At 37.2% G+C, this 20612-nt stretch overlaps 3 protein-coding genes across 3 annotated transcripts; 1 reads left to right on the plus strand and 2 right to left on the minus strand.

The window, feature by feature from the left end:
- Window positions 1–561: 561 nt before the first annotated feature.
- On the minus strand, window positions 562–7007 carry LOC144526895 (COP9 signalosome complex subunit 9). The gene is made up of 3 exons (XM_078264618.1): window positions 6785–7007; window positions 4988–5060; window positions 562–1188 (listed from the first exon to the last, which is right to left on the minus strand). The coding sequence occupies exons 1-3, from the start codon at window positions 6881–6883 to the stop codon at window positions 1151–1153; spliced, it is 210 nt and encodes a 69-aa protein (XP_078120744.1). The 5' UTR covers window positions 6884–7007; the 3' UTR covers window positions 562–1150.
- A 1771-nt stretch (window positions 7008–8778) lies between these two features.
- Window positions 8779–9899, minus strand: apoda.1 (apolipoprotein Da, duplicate 1). The gene is made up of 4 exons (XM_078263973.1): window positions 9783–9899; window positions 9400–9521; window positions 9202–9287; window positions 8779–9014 (listed from the first exon to the last, which is right to left on the minus strand). The coding sequence occupies exons 1-4, from the start codon at window positions 9897–9899 to the stop codon at window positions 8779–8781; spliced, it is 561 nt and encodes a 186-aa protein (XP_078120099.1).
- A 9005-nt stretch (window positions 9900–18904) lies between these two features.
- On the plus strand, window positions 18905–20174 carry apoda.2 (apolipoprotein Da, duplicate 2). The gene is given in 5 exon segments (XM_078263972.1): window positions 18905–18936; window positions 18938–19055; window positions 19189–19310; window positions 19736–19824; window positions 19933–20174. Coding segments are annotated over 5 exon segments (603 nt in total).
- Window positions 20175–20612: the final 438 nt, after the last annotated feature.

Here is a 20612-nt window from a genome sequence, read left to right on the forward strand (position 1 = left end):
TCAAAATAGTTGTCGATTAATTTTCTAATCAGTCAACCTATCAACCAACTAATTGTTTCAGCTCCACTTCCCACTTCTGAGCACTTTAAGAACTTAAAAAGAAGAAGAAAAAACTTTAAGGTCTATTTTATAGCAGTTCTTTAATAAGTGCTAAAGAATTTGAGAATTTGAACATCTACAATTCCAACTCAGTCTGCTGATGAAGATCATGTTATATGATTGAAAGCCCTAAATGAGCTTCTACAAGGACCTTGAAGTGAGATCGTTTTCTCAACACATAAACAAAGTGAAACCTTTTTTTGACTCATTTAAGTTAGTTTCTTATTAAAAGTAGCTTGAAATCCATGAATTTGTTTACATGCACATTACTATCCTGATTTTCAAAGCATTAAATGCAAGGTAAATAAAAGATATAGAAACATGTTCGCAATGTTCACAATTTCTGTCTTCAATATCTTGTAAAACCTATCTAATATAGTTTACGTACAATGTTTTTGAGTAGAAAAGTGCTCAAAAAATGAGAAATATAATTATTAAACAGTTAGACAGACACAATTGCGGTTTCATTTATACAAAATGCTATTTATTGATTTTTGACCACAAAAATACAAGTGTTGATGCATAACTACTGTACACGTGTGCAAATGAATGATGTAACAGGACTGCAGATATAAAACCAAACACACAGAATGTACTGTATGTGACTATCATGCACGTTATACAAATAATTTAAGTCATTTTAGCAGACCATCATTCATCATATGCCATCTGCAGCATGTTTAAGGGCGACAGCATATGGAGCCTCTGCCCATCACATGTATAATTACGCTCCAAACAGGTGTTCTCCAGCACACTGAAACCTGCAATCCAGTTTAGAAGCAGTCAAAGACATGAGCACAATACAAGCTCATAATTATACCATACCATATATGAAGGAATCCTTGGGATGTTAAGAATTTCACAACATCTGGAGCTGGTCACGACTTTTGAAGGATGTTTTAAAAAAGCCTGAAACTAGGACAACTATGAAAGGCAATTGCATGTCATTAGACAGTAAATGGTTGGTTTCCTTCCCACCCAAAAAAAAAAAAGAAAAAGTGGAGTGGTGTGAATATCATCCATCATTACTCTGAAGACGTGTTAGTCTCTGTCACTGGATGTCATCATCATCAAACAGATCCTCAAAATCTGTGAAAAACAAAAACACAATTATTAAACAAAAGTTACATAACAGCGGGACAAAAAACACTGGCTGTGTTTCTGCAAGCCAGACACTTTCTCATAAAGCAGCGTTATAGGTTGAGAGGGTTGGAGGGGTGCATGGTGATAAAAGTAAAAGGATCTAGGAATGCACTTGCTGAGGAGTCTGCTGAGCGGTCTTCATGTGGGTCTGACAGTTTATGAGGTCAGAGGTCAGCAGCAGAAGTGTATGAACCGGCATGGGAATATGTGCCACATCCTCTGTTTCTGCAGGTAGCCTTCATTTAACACTCAAGCTACTACTGTTGTCTTGCTATTGCCTTTTTAGATATGGCTCTTTTCATATTCTCTGTCTGTGTGCGTTTGTGTGTGCGTTTTCTAGAACTGCAACGATCAGTTGATCAACAGACAATTAATCGTTTATCGGTGTTTTAAACCTCCAACGTCTCCTTCCAGGCAGCGTTGCCTGGAAGGCACTAGGCAATGGTTATGGTTAGGTTTGGGTTAAAATGCAACGCCTGGGATGGGCGCTGCGAGGGGCACAAGGGGACCACTGGTGTGAATAAAACACTTAAAAACCTCCTTAAAAAGCCGGGTTTGGTTATGGTTAGGGTTAGGTGCCTTGAAGTCAACGGTTGCAGCACTGCCTAGAAGGAGACATTGGGGGCTTAAAACACCATCGAGCCAATTAATCGGCAACTATTTTAATAATTGATTCAGCGTTTTAGTCATTTTTCAAGCAAATATGCCACAAGTTGGCTAGTTACAGCTTCACGAGCATGATCATTTCATGCTTTTCTTCATCATATATGATAGTAAACAGAGTATCTTTGGGTTTTGGGAAACTACTTCCAGATTTATTTATTTTTTTACCATTTTAGGAACAATAATGAATCAACTAATCTAGAAAATAATCAGCAGATAAATCGTTGATGAAAATAATAAGTTGGAGCCCTGGTGTTTCCTAGGTCAAATAAAAACCAGGACTACAACTGATTGTTGTCATTATCAATTAATCTGCCCCCTTTTTTTTTCAATTAACTGATCTGTAAAATATACTTTTTGGACATGTTAAATTCATATTTTGTTTGAAATAAAGCATTCATTCAAAATTGAAGTCAGTCTACATACAGTACAGTACATTGTGTGCAGCAGACTACACACAAGAATGTGTTATTCACATCCCCCACTTGTGCACAGGCTGTTGTTTTAAAAACTGTCATCCAACACTCAGAACATCAACAATCAGACAGAACATGAGAATAACTTGTCGGCTCTAACTAAAGCCTTCACACAAAAAACACACACAACACATGAAAGGCAGGTACGCTCAGGTGACAAAATTCCATGTTGTAACTGACGGTACAATATTTTTCTTCTGAAAGTCATATACTACACGATTAGCCAAAAACATGTGGGTGCCCAAACGTGCATGGGGCCATTGTAATGTTGAAACAGGAAAAGGTCTTTCTCAAATATCTTATTGTCTAAAATATCACTGTATGCAATATAGCATTTTGATGTCCCTTAATTGGAACTAAGAGAGCACCAGAGAAAAGTAAACAGGGGTGTCCACATACCTTTGGCCAAATAATGTATCAGTTATTAAATGTCCAGTCTGAGGTGTCTGACCCATACTGATTAACTGAACAGGACTAATAAAAAATAACATCAGTGAAGAAATACAGTAAATCATATTAGCCAATTGAAACTAGATACAATAAATCATGCAGACAATTTGACAGAATGAATGTGAGCCAGTAGTAATACTGTATTTTGCCTCAAGCACAAACGTTTCCAAAGAAATTATTCATGCGTTACTTGGAGTAACAGTTCAATTATACTGCAGTTTCCTGTTAGCCTAGGAAGTAATAGCTTTATAAAATCTCTTAAAAACATGAAGACTAAACCTGAACACACACTCACGTTATTTTTCCACAGAACTGCTGTAGCCTAAATATTTCAGTGTGAAATAACCCAAATTAGCACAAACTGTCACTTATGTGAATAAACCTAGCCAGTGTGACACTGATTGTTTAAATAAATTAACATTTAAAATCCCTTCATACTGTAAATGTAGGCAAAGGGATTGGGATCTGCTTTCAATACACCTCGAGACAGTTAAGTGGTACACATCTCTATCAGAAAGGAATAAAGCCTGCCACCCTAAATGAGTCTCATACAAGGCACATCCACAGAGCTCCTGCTGAGAAGTCTGCGTAGAATCTGTGTCGCATATGGCGAGAAGTTGTGGCCGTTTGATGTAGTTGCGCCTCAGGACAAGAGATCACACTACATTATAAAACACAGTTTGAAAAAAAGGGGGGCAGGGGTACAAGGAATGTACTTCACAGCAGTAAAGAGATTTCCTGCTGTGAAAGCAGCAGTGCTCTGACGCCCAGGGGTGAAAAAACATCACGTGCTAATTGATTCAATCTGCCCAGACTGACTATTTCCTATTTGAAGACGACCGACTCCTCCTCAGTTCACTTCAGATTACCTGAGCAACCAAATTAATTTGCACTGATATATTTATTTGTAGAATACTGTGAGAAGATCAGTGCTGCCAAACGGTGTTGTAAGACACCTCTTGGAAAATCAATACAAAAGCAAGAGATACAGCGACTGCATGTTGAGTCAAACCCCACATCACCCAAATTCTGAGAATGTCATCAAAAATCTACACGGCTTAACACACCTTAAATCATCCACCCACACTAAGAAGTTATTTTCTGTCCCCCTCTACAGTCTCCGTAGGCTGTTGCCTACTTGTTGTTTTTAAATGATGTATTGTAGTGATGTATGAGTGTTTTCTTCAATATCCGCCGTTGCATGATTACGTAGCCGTGTGTAAGGGCAGTCGGATTCTTTCCTAAATTCTTCTGAATTCTTTTTCACATCTTTCCTTGACCTCATGACGTTTACCATCGGGGTTAAGGAAAAGTTGTTAGTAAAGGACATAGGAGGTCATTTTTTTTTACTTTTCAACCGCAGCACCAGATTGACTGATCAGCCTGTAGCCACACCGTACAGCATCCCCTGCTTTATTGTCAATTTTAAAATAAACGACTGACTTCTTTTTACAACCAGTGGAGTCCCCCACCTGCTGGAAATTAGACAGAACGCAGGTTTAAGACACTTCCGCATTGGCTTCACTTTTCAGACCCGGAAGCTCTGTCCATTATTTTTTAAAGTCTACGGTTGAAACGCTGGAGACGCACCCAGTCTGCAGCATTTCAGTGAAAATGTTATCTTTGGAGATTACCCCAAATGTTGCCTTATGTATCATTACCCATTATTTAGTAGTATTGGTGTGGCAGTATATTTTGGGCACTTGGCTCACAATTCTTTTTTTTCATGTACAATTAATTATATAAAATCACTCAAATCTTAGATGAATTGTCACTGAATCTGAGCTAAATCTGACTCAAATTAGCTTTGAACTCCAGTGTAACAGATTTTTACACATTTGTCTATTTTGTTTTTTATCTAATCGTAGACCATGTAAGTATTGAATTGTCTGACAAGGATAAAGTATATACACAGCCCTAGCCCTATTAAAAAGGTGTATATTTTCTTTTAAATTGATTACTGTAAGTAAGACCAATTGTATATACAATGCCTGCAGGCAACATGGACTAACTCAGTGCAACAACAATAAATCAGTATTTTTTCGATATATTTATGAGGGGTTAAAGTCGACGGTTGGTTTTGCTGTAGAAATCTCAGTTTGCCATGTGCAAAGGTAAGGCAGGACAAGTTGTATGTCTATGAAGAAATAGTTTACCATTGAAGAAGTCGCAGTGAACTGCCTTTTCATTGGCAGCCAGGTCCATCAGCAGTCCTGTGCTTCCCCCAGCCTGCCAGAGAACAAACATGCTGCTCAGAGGCACAAATTCAACCCAAGAAAGACAGCCAGAAAAGAAACCTATTATTAACAGTCTGTTTGGATACATTCGTCATTATAATTTTGTTGTGTGGTCAAACATAAATCTGCAGACAGTATATATTGTACTTTAAGTTAAGGTCTACACACTAGATAATGATTAACCTTATTTTTGAATCACCATTGTTTAATTTTGCTGTTTTCATCCCAACCTGCAGACTGCTTGTCAATCAAAAAGGTAGCTTTTTGTCAAACTGTTTAGTTTATCATCCATATTATTTGGCTCCTCGTAAATACTTGAGCATTGTCAATTTGACAATTGAAATAGATCAATGAGATACTACAAAATACTACAAAATCAGCTTTATTGGTCAAGTACGTGTATGGAGCTAAATCAGGGCCAAATGTTTTGTTAATTTGAAAAAAATATATATAGTTGAAAAACTAAAGCTTGAAATTGAAAATTGAAGTTTTGGTCTAAAACTTGAAAAATAAAACCATGTATTCAAACTAAAAATAAGTGTACCAATTTTTCTTTCAGTTTGAATAAAATTTAGATTAAATTCTGGAATTATTTTGAATAAATAAAAAAGTATTAATTTTCATTTTTCAATTTTATATTTGTTTTCAGTTCCACATTTCATGTTTTCAGATTCAAAACTTTTTTTTTTTTTTACGGCTTCAAATCTTTTTTTTCAGTTTCAGATCTGTTTTTCAGTTTCAGATCTGTTTTTTTCAGTTTCAGACTTTTGGCCCTGATTTTGGGTAGGGGGCGTGGCTTCAACTCAGAGGGGCGTGGAATTATGAGTGACAGCCTAACAAAGAAGGCAGAAGACTCTCCTCTGTCATGTTGCCTTCAGGAAATTGTGTCACTTCGAGAACTATGACTGAATGCTTTCTATCCACCATATACATGTGATTTTTACTATATAAACTGATGCCAGTGCCAAAGTTCCATTTAAAAAACAGTTTTGGACAACACGTGGTACCAATTACACTATAAGAGCAATAAACTGTGCCAGACTGTGCAGTTCAGCAGGAACAATGACTTCTCCCACTTCCACGTACGACTTTGAATGTATGCACCACAGTATATACGTTGAGGAGAGTTTTCTGCCTTCTTTGTTAGGCTATCACTCATAATTCCACGCCCCTCTGAGTTGAAGCCACGCCCCCTACGCCGTAAAAAAAAAATAAGTTTTGAATCTGAAAACATGAAATGTGGAACTGAAAACAAATAAAAACGTGAAAAATTTAAATTAATAATTTATTCAAAATAATTCCAGAATTTAATCTAAATTTTATTCAAACTGAAAGAAAAACTGGTACACTTATTTTTAGTTTGAATACATGGTTTTATTTTTCAAGTTTTAGACCAAAACTTCAATTTTCAATTTCAAGCTTTAGTTTTTCAACTATATATATATATATATTATTTTTTTTTTTTTCAAATTAACAAAACATTTGGCCCTGATTTAGCTCCATATGCGTGTACATACCAAAATTGCCACCTGAAAATCTGACTCCAACTTGCTCTCAATGTACTTACAAACAGAACAATGTGTATTAACAGTATTAGGCTGTAATCAAAAAAGCAATAAAGGATGCATAAAGCTGGTTGTTACAGCTAACTAACGTTTACGTGTTTATATACGTAGCTAGCTAACTAAGCTAATGAGTCAGTCAGCTATAACACACCTCATCCAGATCAACGTACGGTCCCGCGCCCTCAGGAAACATCTCATCCACTGCTGGTTTCATGGCAACGGTCGAATTTGATTGATCCTTTAGTGGCATCGATGAACAAAACCACGAAGTCTTATCGCCAAAAATACATCAAATTATTAGCTAAAGAAGGTACACCATGGATGTATGATAAAGCGAGCTACACAGCCAAGCTAGAGCGGTGCCGGGTGAAAATAAATCCGACGTAAAAAGCAGAGTGAAGACACAAAGGTTCCGTAGCAAGTTTCCCAAGCTTTAATTGAAACAATTGTGTCAGAATTCTTTTAACACACACTCTTAATAATATTAACGTAGTCCAGAAGTCACCGAGGCAACAGCTTGTTTAATAATTTTAAAGTATTTTCATTTTTTGCTTTCCAAGGGGGATTTGAGCTGATAGAAAATGCTGTCAAAAGAAAACAGACTTGCTTACTGTGGGCCTACGTGTTGTGAAGTGTAGGCTACATACTACATTACATTACAGGCTATACCATACAGGTTTCATACAACATTACAAAACTACAATATGTCTTGCAGTTTAGTACCACATACAGCCTACCATTTGTTTTGTAAAATAATGTAGTATGTCATCATTTTACAAAACAAATTACTGGCAAACTTTAACTCTTAAACTACTAGGGTACACCTGTAGGGGAAAAGTGATTTAAGCGATAACATGATGTTACATTACTTACTACAAGAACTATATATATATATATATATATATATATAAACCATTAAATGGCACTTTCTGGAGAGTTTTATGCAAAGAAATGGAGAAATCGAGTCTTACATGATATGTGCAAAACTGCAAGGTTAAGAGTCTATACTTTGCATTTTTGTAGTATCAACAGGTATTATGGCATTTAGCATTACTGTTAATCAGTCATCACTTGATTACACATTGTATTACCTTGTTATGATATAAGAAGTGACCCATACAATGTTCCAAACATAATGTGCCACATGAAGAGACAGTGCAGCATATGACAGTAGCAACAGCTGAGAAGATGTGGGTCTGTGGTGACCAGGTCCACCTCAATAGACATGCCATTTCAAAAATCTTTCATTTATTGTCAGAAATATCATGTTTTCAAAAGCATCCCTTTCAACATATTTTATGAATTAGTCAGTAGGCAACTGACTGCAAGCAGGCACATCCGGACACAAACGAGCAGGCTTATGTGCCGGGGCTGAACCCTGAAGAGCCCCGGCCCAATTTAACCACTGTGTGTGTGTATATATATATATATATATATATATATAACTAGGATATCAAGCTGTAAACATTTTAGAAATGTCTAATACATTAAATAGTTGTCTATACCCTAGTTAAAATATTTTTACAGGTGAGGTAAAACACCTTTCATAGGGATCTTTTCAAATCAGTTTTTGTTTTTGACTCTATATACTGCATGTGTGCAGAAATCCTGAACTGCACTCTGATGTGTATTTTAATATCTTTTCATTAGAAAGATGCTGCACAGACTCAAAGAAGATCACATGAAGTCAGTTTCACTGACTTTTATTGACTAATTGGATGCTTTATTTTTCCAGTTTGTGTAAACATCAGATTTGATTCCAATACGATTATTCTATTTTATACTGCAAATCAAACTGCAAACATTGCTCATTTCTGACAAAATGAAAATCTTAAATGGCTAAAACTGGGCAGAACATTATGCGCAGCCTGTAATATTACAACCAGGGATGATGTGTTAAATAAAAGGTGGGTATGACTATGACTTCACTTAATGTATACGTTACTTACTATAATGCACAGTATAGAAAAAGGCAGGAAAGCTGTTTTCACTCATAAACAAACTGTGACACTGAGTTGAGTCTACCCTCCACTACATCCATCGTCATAATCATCTAAATGTTAGTCAAAGATTTTTCTTAAATGGATGATAAATCACTTTCCCTCCTGTCAACAGCACCATCTTGTTCTGCGCTTCCATTGCTGCTTAGAGAGTTTTGTCACAGCCTTGCTGCTTGCTGGGAATCATCCTGCTCACATCAATGTTGTTCTTGGCAAAGGTATTCATGGCTTTCTCAACGGTGGCGTCAGGCAGGGTTCGTGTTCGGCCCAGGATCCAGGCGAAGTCGACGTGGAAGAGCCTCAGGATGTCCGTGCAGGAATACACCAGGGCAGAGTTCACGTAGTCAGTGGACAGGATCCAGTAAGGAGAGTAGGGCAGGACTGTGGATGTAAGAAGCACAAAACCAAATCAAAAGCTACTTGTGACTGTTTTCTCCTGATCTGACACAAGGAGATAAAGGAAGATGTATGTTTATCTTAACAAGCACACTAACATTATCAATTGACTCCCTAAACAACACACAACAGTGGCATTTATTTTTAAAAATGTATCAAATATATCTCTCACCGTAGGAATAACTTATTCCCAGTTTTGCCGGGTTCTTCATATCCTCTATGACTCCAGTCCCTTCGATTTTCCTCAGCTCTCCTTTTCTGTTTTATTTCACACAGTCAAGTTTCATGTTGGATTAGGGGACATACACACCATGCAAACATTACTTCTTGATTCCATATTTGCACAAAGAAAATTGCTAATAGGACTCACAGTTTTTCAGAGCTGACCACTCGAATAGAGTTGTCTGTTGTCAAAGTGAAATTGGTTTCGATGCACCGGCCCTTCTCAAACTGGGCTGGCAGTTTGGCAATTTCAAACCATCTCCCCATGAACTGTGAGGGCAAAGACACACATAGTAAGTTCAAAGATAATTCAGAGCGCTGTGAGTGGAGAGTATGAATAAATCTACATGCTTAGTGGATTCATTAAAATGTTACATTGTTAAAATACAGTTTGTAATCTTTTTTTCCCCCTTTGGAAATAGCACAAGAGAAAAAGGACAGCTGTTCATGTCATACACACATCACCATGGGACACCGCTGGGCATCAGTCTGCCAATGTATGTATCATTTTCTGTACAAAGTAGCCTGTACCTGCTTAAGGTTGAAAGCCGGTTGAACAGCTGGTTCTGGACAAGGTCCCCAATGGGGCACCTGAGCCCTGATGAGCTGGAGGAAGAAGGCAAAAACTACAACAAAAGATAACTTCATGGTCGAGATAGGCCTTTGTTACCTGCAAGAGTTTATACACCAAAACATACAAATTAAATTATATCTAAAGTATGTGTTGATAAGGCAACAAATATCAGAAATCTGACACAAAAAAACAAGATATAATCAGAGGTAACTAGTGTAAAGAAAGACAAGGATTTTACAACAATATAAAAAGTAATTATTTTGTGAAAGTTAACATTTTCTTTAAACAGGCTAATGAATAGACGTTTTCTTCATAGAAAAGTGAACTGTTAGTCATTTTATTATTTATATAAATCACCAAATATATTTTCTCACCTCTGTGGCCTGGTGGTTCAGATATATGTTCTCTCCCTCAGACAAATCCCAGGATTTGAATTGGAGATGTTGCTCTCTGCGAGATTTTGCAGCAGTGCGACTCTGTGTCATCAATGACTGTCTTTGTGTAGAGCCAGCTTTATTTCAGACATGAAGTGAACTATTAGCAAAGTGGAGTCATGGGGGACACAGCAGTGGAAATGTTATTAAACAATCTGGATGTTCTCTTGATGGGCAGGAATGTGCGTTTCTTTAAGTGACTCTCAAGTCTTTACACACACAGCTGCAAATAGACGCCATTTTTAATGTTGATAAAAAATAGATAACATTTATTTTCAAACCTATGAAAGAAAATGTCCCAGTTAGTCTTGATTATACGAAGACCTAATTGACCGAATTCAATGAGATTTTGTCATGTTCACGTCGCAGTAGCTCACAAATTTGATAAAACAGGTCTGTTTAGCCATCTAGAGATGGTAATGTCGGTCTGTCCAGACTAAAATATCTTAAAAACAACTGAATTAATTGCAGTGACATTTTGTTTCATCTAGTGCCACCATGAGGTTCATATTTGTGGTTTGAAGTGGATTCAATTTGATTCAGAAATTTATGTTCCCCACAGGATGAATTGTTAAAGCATTGGTGACCCTCTGACTTTTTTCATCTAGTGCCACCAACTGCTTGAGATCTCTGGTTCAGAGTGAAATGTCTCAGCAGCTATTGGGTGGATGATCCATGTTAATGCAATTCGTTGCTCCGCGCCCTAACTGCAGCTTAAAAAGTAATTTTTCATCCTGGCAAGGTGTACAGATTCAACTAAAGGAGTAGATAAGTGAGTTTTCTTTCTGTGGTATTGACTTTACAGTAATACACATATTCATACACACAACGGGCTACAAAGGACTTGTAATGCTGCTGTGGTTGGCCTTACTTTCTTCTGATTTTCTTATCCCTTGTGTTGTCTTCCCGTCGACAATGCATTTGTTATGGTCTGTTTTGCCTGTTTATAAAGCATAGAGTAAAAAAAAATGATCACCCAGTTCTGTATTAAGTCTTCTTCGCCAACTTTATTCCAATTTACTACCACTAGTTTTACACTTATTTTTGGAATTCATGGTCAATAAACCTCATTTATATGAAATTATACCTAAGAGTTTAAAACCTCCAGAAATGATGAATTATTTTGACTAATAGTTAAGCTCCGTGGAACATATGTTGATGGATAATCAGACTGTTTAGTGTATGGAACCATCCATGTTATTTTTGGGCAATTTGATGTAAAGAAACCCATATTTTTTATATAGAAACTTTTGAAAATGGGTCAAATTTGACCCGAGGACAACATGAGGGTTATGATTGATTACATGCTCCTGTAGTTAAAGTAAGTAAGTTGGCACATGATCAGTAAGTGCTGAATGTGTGCCAACCTAATCAATTCATTCAAAAAGTTATGATCATCCATCCATTGAAAATTTCGCAGTGCTTCTGTATTCATGAAAAGTTGAAGAAATGGGGTCATTGTCCAAATGCAGCAAAACAATATATAAACAGTGTTTTATCAGAATCTTAGTCTATAGCCCAACATTTAAATATCTGAAATGTCCTGGTGCAGTAAACTGCATCTGTTTAACATTCAAAACAGATTAAACCAAGCACTGTCAATTAAATGCAAATTCCATTAAATGCTGTCTGCTTTCAGACAAAGTCCCATGGCTACAAACAAGGTTAAATTAAAGAAGAGAAAGATAAAAAAGCTCAATTTCCAGCTAATACACTTCAGAGCAATGACTGCACACGGATACATCAAAGCCTGGTTGAAGCAGAGGCACCGGGCTTTTCCCTGGATGGAGGCAATGACCCTGACTGGTCAGTAGATGATCAAGGAAAGAACCGGCCACACTGGTATACTGGCTCATAGATGGAGAAAAAATATCAAAAGGGTAAGGAATATTAAGGAAGTAGTTGACATGAGTATACCAGCAAAGCATTCAGCCCAAACTTGTTTTGATCACATGCTTGCAATTTATAGTTTTTGTTTCTGTATTCTATCACATGGAGAGTTGATTCAGTGGTCAAAAACAAGGCTTGTTTTTTTAGTTTTTCATCAAGTTCTCCTCATTTTCAGCCATGATTGCATCACTACTCATGGTGCACATTCTTTAACTTAAATAGCCAATAACCGCCATGGACCTTTTTAACAGCAGTCATTTTGACTTGTCATAATAGGAAAAGCACAGGTGAACATAAATTTTTCCTTTCCTTTCCTGGGGACCTATTATGCTCATTTTCATGCTTTAACGTTCCCTTTATTTTTTCATACTGTATTCACCCTATGTGTGGTCCAGGTCTTCCGCTGTAATTTTTATACCACAAGTTTACATACACGTCACTACTGATTAAATGAGAACAAGATTTATCTCAAAGCCTGTTGCATATCGTTTCACACCCATTCAGGAAAACATGTCGTTCAACCCGGAAACCTTAGCAAAACGGTGCTCACCATTTTGAGTTTGAACATGCCCCTTGTGTTTCTGCAGGTGCACCGTACTGCATGACATGCCCTCGGAACGGTTGCAGTTTGGTTAGATTCAGGCACCAAAACTGCTTGGTTAGGTTTAGGGGCCGTGTGATAGACTCTTCTCCATCTGTGTTCTCGGCATCTCTGTACCGTTCGGCATTGCAGCCGGGGGAATGACTGTAAAGCAGTACTTTCCACTGTGAAAAATCACCAATAAAAACTTTTAAACCAAAAACTACACAATCGGACATGTTCCAGCAAGAATGTGATCTGAAATTGGGGAGAAAATAACAACATCGGCAACCAAGATTACAGCTTTCCCTGACGTTAGCATGTAGCTACATGTAGCAGTGTATGTGAAGTAAACACTTGCAATAATGTACCTGGAACAGATAACCAAATATAGAATTCCGGCACGAGTTGACGTAAGTTTGAGCCAAGAGTAGAAAAAACTGTTGGTAGTGGAGTTTTCAGAACGGTCTGAAATCTGAGGGTTTTGCTCACAGGGATTACTTTTACTTATCGTTTACCTCATTATTTGAAACTTTGACCACGTTTAATATGAACATTGGACATTGTCTTCTTTAAGTGTCCCAGTATATTGAGGTATTGAGCCAGCATTCACAATACCAGGGCCCTTCTCTAAGTGGAATGCAGCCATAATTAATGTTATTAATTATTGCCGCAAAAAAGGGCTATTCTGTGAGAAAGCCCCCTCACATACCTCTTCTTGTCACATACCCACCTCCATGGTTTCCATGGTGCACAGATCCGCACATGATTTTATTCCTACAAGAAGAAAATCCTATTACCACACTGGCAGCATTGTGTGGTCATGGTGCTCACTACAAAGATTTTATAAAAAATATTTCGTGAGTATGTGCACAAAAACAGCAAATTATCATAGACATTCTGGATGGCAGACATTCAGACTTGTCAAACACAGGTGCAACTAATTATATCACTAATTTAAGTGTTAGTTCTGGGAGCCTGGTTTAGACCCTTTTCACAGCAGCATGTTATTGCAGGCAAACACAGGTGTAATTAATAACATTAATTATGGCCTTGTCCCATTTAGTTGGGTAAGTACCCTGATATCATATATATATATATATATATATATATATATATATATATATATATATATATATATTTTAGGGCTGTCAATCGATTAAAAAATGTAATCTAATTAATTACATACTCTGTGATTAATTAATCAAAATTAGTCGCATACATAATTAACGGTGCTTGAACCGATACTTTTTAAGAAAGTAAAAAAAGAAAAAAAAAAGGGTACTAAACATGCTACAGGAACATCAATATACATGATAGACAGGGTTACATGACAGCTACAGTAAAAAGACTTGCATGTCACCACACATGGAGTCATGTTGGGGCTCCTGGCACCTGTGTACACACACAGACACACACACACACACACACACACACTTGAGAATATTTCCTGCTGCTGCTGAGGGACAACAGAGGTTGCAACACCATCTGTGACCTTTCACCTAAACTGCATAGACAGCTTCTAAGAGAAGTGTTACTGTATTTTTTTACACTGAAAATCAATAATTGAATTAACTATTACACGTTACTAAAATCAATTAAATCATTCTCCTTAAAAAAAAGGAGTAAAACATATTATTTAAAAAAAATCTGAATAATGACTAATTATGGAAAGTATGGAGGGTGTTTGTGTATCAGAAATACTTTTCAGTATAATAAAAGATCTCCAGGGATAGTTTTTTATCTATGAAACCCTTTTGAACACTGACTTTAAAATAAATGTTGTTGCCATATGCTACAGACATTTTGTGATTAGAAAAAAAGATCTATACTGTAGAAAACAACCAAAGGAATCTGCTTTCTGCCTAAAGTCTAAAAGACCAAAAGAAGACAGAAACCTTGCTCTGCTCACTAAAATGTGCAAAAATGTACAAAAAAAAAAGGGTGTTTTCAGAGGATGTTTTCAGCCTTTGAGGCATTAAGTGCAGATTTGTTCTTTGATTGCATAAAAATCCAACTAATTGGAACCACCTTCTTATAATTTAATTGAAATACTGACAGTCACAATGACATCCTGAAGTGGAGCATATTAAACAAGTTTGTTTCTTTCTAAAAGTGCAGATTTAAGCAACTCATGCTCCATGGAACACATACTTAATATTGTAAAGGAAGATCTGTAAACATTTGATCATTACACTTGATTTAATGTATTTAGCTAGACATTTATTCCATTACATACAATATACTTAATGTATGTAACCTGAAACAATCAAGAAGTTCTTTATTGTGATAATATGATAGTAAGTAATTAGTGTTAGAGACTGAGGTGACTGTTTGGTTAAGCTGATACAGTCTGTGGTTGTCACGTTTCACTACAGCGGAACCCAGAAGCAGACCAGGACAAGGTGTGTTGAATAAAGGTGAGTGTTTATTAAGAGACTTAAAGGTGGAAGCAGGAGAATCCAGGTGACGGAGCAGGCAGTGGAGGTGAGTAGGTGGGAGGAAATGAGCAGATCCAATGTTTCTGAAGCAAAAGATGACCAGGCAGAGGTGGAGTGAATATCCCGGGAGAGTAACTGCAGACAGAGGAAACGAAGGTAAGTTCACAACGAGCAAAAATAACAGAACAGCAAAACTAACTATTAGTAAACTGAGGCTGATACACAGACACAACATACTCTTCATGGCTAACGATCCGGCAGGGAATGGATGTCAGGTCAGAGCTTAAGAAGTGGAGAGGTGATGATCAGGACCAGGTGTGCAGGTAGCTGATGAGATGCAGGTGTGGGTAGCTGAGAGATCTCCCGCCTTGCTTCGTCAACCAGGCAACCAAACAGGGTGCGTTCAGGAAACTCAGGAAAACAGACTCCAGGACAGAATACAGGCAACTCAGGCAAAAAAACAGACTCAGACAGCGGGATTCATGACAGTGGTTATCCTTAAAACAAAGATAAGATTCCCATTGCCTTTATTTTCATGGTCAAACATGTCTGAGAAAGTGGCACATTTGAAGGTCAGAGGTCATTTCCCAGTTGAAAATACATTTTCTCGTGTATAGAAACTGAGTGCAACAACACGATTCACCGAGGATCGATACGAGCGCTGAATGATCTTTTTTGACTTTCCATTCATCCAAAACATAACCGTTCAATTGCAGATTATATTGCAACTATAAGATTCATTTATCTGGATTAGAAAGATTGTATATATTGTTTAATATCAACGGAATGCAGGTAACTTGGAGAATAAAAATGGTGCTTTTATATATTTTTAGCCACTCTAGCCTCATGCCCTCGTGGCAATGTCGATGGTCGTTTGGTCCTCCACCCTGGTCCAGACTGAAATACATAAAGAAGAAGTATTCAGATCCTTTACTTTAGTAAAAGTACTAATACTACACTGTAAAAATACTGTTACAAGTGAAAGTCCTGCATTGAACATGTTACTTAAGTAAAGGTATGTAATTATCATTAGGAAAATGTACTTAAAGTATTAAAAGTAAAAGTTCTCAATGCCTAAAACCCTCACATTTTAGAAACTGAAAACAATCAAAACAGTTCTGTGTTTAATCAGCTAATCATTTCAGCTGGACCTGTAGGTCGTTATATTGTTAGGTAGTTTAATTCATAATAAAAAATCGTATATAATAAACTACATTTGTTTTGTGTGCAAAAATCTTAATTTGTAAAGTAACTAGTTACTGAAGCTGTCAGATTAATGTAGTGGAGTAAAATGTACAACATTTCTCTCTGAAATGTAGTGGAGGAGAAGTAGAAAGTGGCATAAAAAAACTAAAATAAAGTTCACATACCTCAAATTTGTATTCAAGTACAGTACTTGAGTAAATGCACTAAGCTACATTCCACCACTGCTGAAATATCTCAACACTTGTTGAAAGGATTGCCATGAAATTTGGTACAAACATTTATGGTCCCCACAGGATGAATTCGTCTGACTTTGGTCTTTAACATTTCCTCTAGCGCCATCATCAGGTCAGAATGTTATTTAGTTCAATACTTTATAGTTTAGGCTTTCTATTTAGGTTTATCATCAGCATGTTAGCATTGTCATTGTGAGCGTGTCTGCTAGCACGGTTGTAGACTTTAATAAAACCATACTAATTCTAAGCAGATGTTTAGTATAGTCTGTTCACACTAAACATGTACTCAAAGCAGACATTATGCAGACTAAATATGGTCCCAACAATGCAATGCACAGTAAAAATTAAGGAGTGAGTTATTATTGTGGATGGTTGTGAATGAGCTTTGCAAACCAGTATACTATGAGAATGAATATGTAGCATATACTGTATGGAATTAGTAAGTAGTACAGTGTCTTGTTATGTAACAATTGGAAATACAACAAATCTGCTGCTTGAATTATAAAACAAAAAAATGCCCCAGTTAAAAAACCCTAAAGGAGGTAAACATATTTTCTGCTGTGAAACCTCTGTATGAAAACAGACTTGTCTTGAGACAACCGTTTAATCTCTAATACATTGCTAGACCAAATATCACAAAACTGAGGATGTAGGTAATGAAAGTAATAGGCCAATTAACCCATTAAAATACAACTAAATATATTGTTTATCACAATATACAGTTCTGACCAACTTTTTCAATGCATCTATTGCTGCTTATAATAAGTTAAAAAATGTGTTTATTATTAGGATAATGTATCATCTCGTTTTCGCTGGGGTCCCAACATATAACACAATCATTACATAACAGAGAAGTGAAAAAACAAAACAAAAAACAAAAAAACAACAGAAGAACAACAACAACACATGCATATGTTCATCAATACATTACAACCACCAAATGGCCAAGATGGCCAATGATAAGTAAACAGTAGAGTATGAGTGAATTTCTAACCACTGTCAAATATAAACATTAGGTATCTGAACGTTTTTAATGAGCATTCTATGTCCTGCAGCTTTTTGTCTGATTCTGTTTTCTCCATCTTGGCTGGTAATACTCTAAACCACAACAGACTGCTTCAGCTTCAACCCATTTCCACTGCAAAGTAGTTTCCAAGGCCCTTACAGCTCACTGTGAAAAGCAGGGCAAGGATTAAAAGTAAATCCAGAGGCAGAGAGAGCAGCTGTGGGAGCATCAAGAAAACCAGATGCACCTGTGCCCAATTGATCTTTCTGTACACCTGTGTGTGTGCTTTAGTAAACACTTAAGAGAACCCAAGGTCTATTAAAACAAAATGATGCAGTAATTGTTCACGTGGGACGGCATTAATGTTTGGAGATCGAAAGACTAATGCTGGTAAAAGTAAAGTTTGTTTGTTTGTTGTAGTTAATAATAACCAGAATGCTGTTAAGACATTGAATATAGTAGCTAGTGCTTTTAAGATGGGAGATGATTGATACCACCTTCTGATAGTGGTATCAATCTACTAGCTCTGCAAGAAATAAGTGAATATGCACATTTCCCAACATTACTTTCTTTAAATATTTAAATGGAGATTAAAAGTTAAGGTGATCATGCAACTATCTCTCACATGCATGGCATACAAATTATCTTTAGGGTCACAATTTTGGGGGAGAAATGTAAAATATTTAAGCTATGCAAATAAGCAGATATTAATAATAATTTTAAACTCAACCAAATCTATGAAGGGGAAATGTGGCCTCTTAAGTCCACTACCTGGAAAAAATAAAAGTATTTAGTTCACAGAATATCAGCTTAGCTGCTTTGATTCTGGTTTACTGTCTACTGGAGCACTCAGATCCATTTTGATATTTTGGCTCTTGTTTGTAATTCACACTATCTTGCTGGTTTTTGGCCAAGGGTCCTATTTAAAAAAGAAAAAAGGTGGTGATGAATGGACAGAGAGGAACAAATGAAATTTTCTTCTATAAAGATCAAAAGGTGTCAGGTCTGTTTGAACAGGTGCCGACTCTCACACTCACTCCACCCCTTCAACACTTTTACATTTAATCACAAGAGGAGGGGTTAAAGAATGTGATCAATAAGCTACAGGTCTTTAGATCTATAAAAGCCCCTCTAACATGAAGGTCCTGCACACTACATTACATACTGTACAGGTGAGCAGACTGGAGCTATGACTCTTCCTCTTTACGTCTCCTGCTCTTTCCTTGGTTAAACCCTCAGAGATTATCTGTCAAGAGCAACCTCCTGTGTTCCTGATTGTTTCAATAATGATGCAGTGTGTTTTGTTCTCTGCAGGTTGTGGAGGTTGCCATGCAGGTGATTTCCTTGACTCTGCTGTCTGTCCTTGCAGCCAGCGCTCAAGTGTTGAAGTCCGGAAAATGTCCTAAACCCGCTGTTCAAGCCGACTTTGATGCTTCTAGGGTGAATACTAAACGTGTCCTTTCTGTGCTACTAATTAATGCTATGTAGCATGAAAAGCTTTCCTGTTTTGCAACAATTACATTAAATTAAGTACTCACTTTTCTTACTGTGAAATCCTGTACTTCCTCTGCAGTACCTTGGTAAGTGGTATGAGATCAAGAAGCTGCCAACATTCTTCCAGGAAGGGGAGTGCAGCACTGCCACATACAGTCTGAAGAGTCCTGGAGTTGTTGGGGTCCTCAACAGTGAGCTGCTGTGAGTACATGCTGCCTAAATGTCAACATTTTAGATTTTAAGTTGGAATCATATTCTTTAAAACTGCTGAAACTCATATTTTTTTTTAAACTAAAATGACTCACTTATTATCCTTGTCGCAGTCCATGAAATAATTTTCAGAGCAAATGAGAAGTATTTTTATCCTCAATTAGTGTGTAATTCTACATTAGTGTGTATTCTGTTGCTATTTCCTTTATAAAACCACATGTACACTAATTTTAGTTGGTATACATCAGGTGAATTGAATGTCCTTGGCCTCAAATTCATTAAAGGAAAGCATTTAGTGAAAAGGGGAGGACATAGGATACATTGGAGCTTTAAAAATTACACCAAAACCTAAAAGTGAAAGGAAATGTATGAATTATTTTTAAATTAGTTTGAATTCATGTTTTGCTTTTCATTAGTGACGATGGAACCATTAATTCTATCGTCGGCTCTGCCAAAGCCAAGAACCCCGCTGAGCCTGCCAAGCTGGAGGTCTCTTTCTTTGAAGGTAGAGAAGTATAATTTATTACAAATGAAGTTTACTCAGTCATTCTGAATAGGTTTTATGTACTCAATATTCCGTCCGCTTTGACTCTAATACCCGTCTCTCCTGCAGGATCTCCTCCTGGTCCCTACTGGGTGCTGTCCACCGACTACGAGAGTCACTCTCTGGTCTACGGCTGCACGGACTTCGGCTTGTTCCACACAGAGTGTTCCTGGATCCTGAGCAGAGAGCCCACCCTGTCTGAGGAGACCGTAGAGGAGCTGCATGGCATTCTGTCCTCTGTCGGAGTCAATGTGGACAAGATGGTCCCCACCATCCAGGATGAGACTTACTGCAGTGCCATGAACCAGTAAATGGAGACACTCCTGTTTCAGCCTGTAAGACAGGGTGACTTAGATTCATGACATGACACACTATATGCTGTCTGTATGCAAAGTTGATACAATAAACCTGTAAAAAAATTCATGTTGTGGTTTGTTTTGTCTTTAGACCTATAGGGCTTATTCTGAACTACACATTGACAATATACATTCAATTCATAACAGCAGAAGATGGCACCAAATAGCTAGCCATCTGGTAGCAAGGATGACGTGCAGGTGTAACCACAGCAGAGGAGTGACGATGGTGATAGTGAACTGCGGCTCAGGCTGTATATTTCTTAAACTGGAGAGTAGTAACCAAGCCTGACTAGAACATGACAAGCATTCTGTTTTTTGGTCCAGACCCGACACTAAGTTTGGGTTACGCGGTCTCACTTCAGCTGTATGAGACTGTTCAATGTGTTTCATGCC

This window comes from Sander vitreus, chromosome 12, assembly GCF_031162955.1.
Source record: "Sander vitreus isolate 19-12246 chromosome 12, sanVit1, whole genome shotgun sequence".
In the NCBI taxonomy this organism is placed as follows: domain Eukaryota; kingdom Metazoa; phylum Chordata; class Actinopteri; order Perciformes; family Percidae; genus Sander; species Sander vitreus.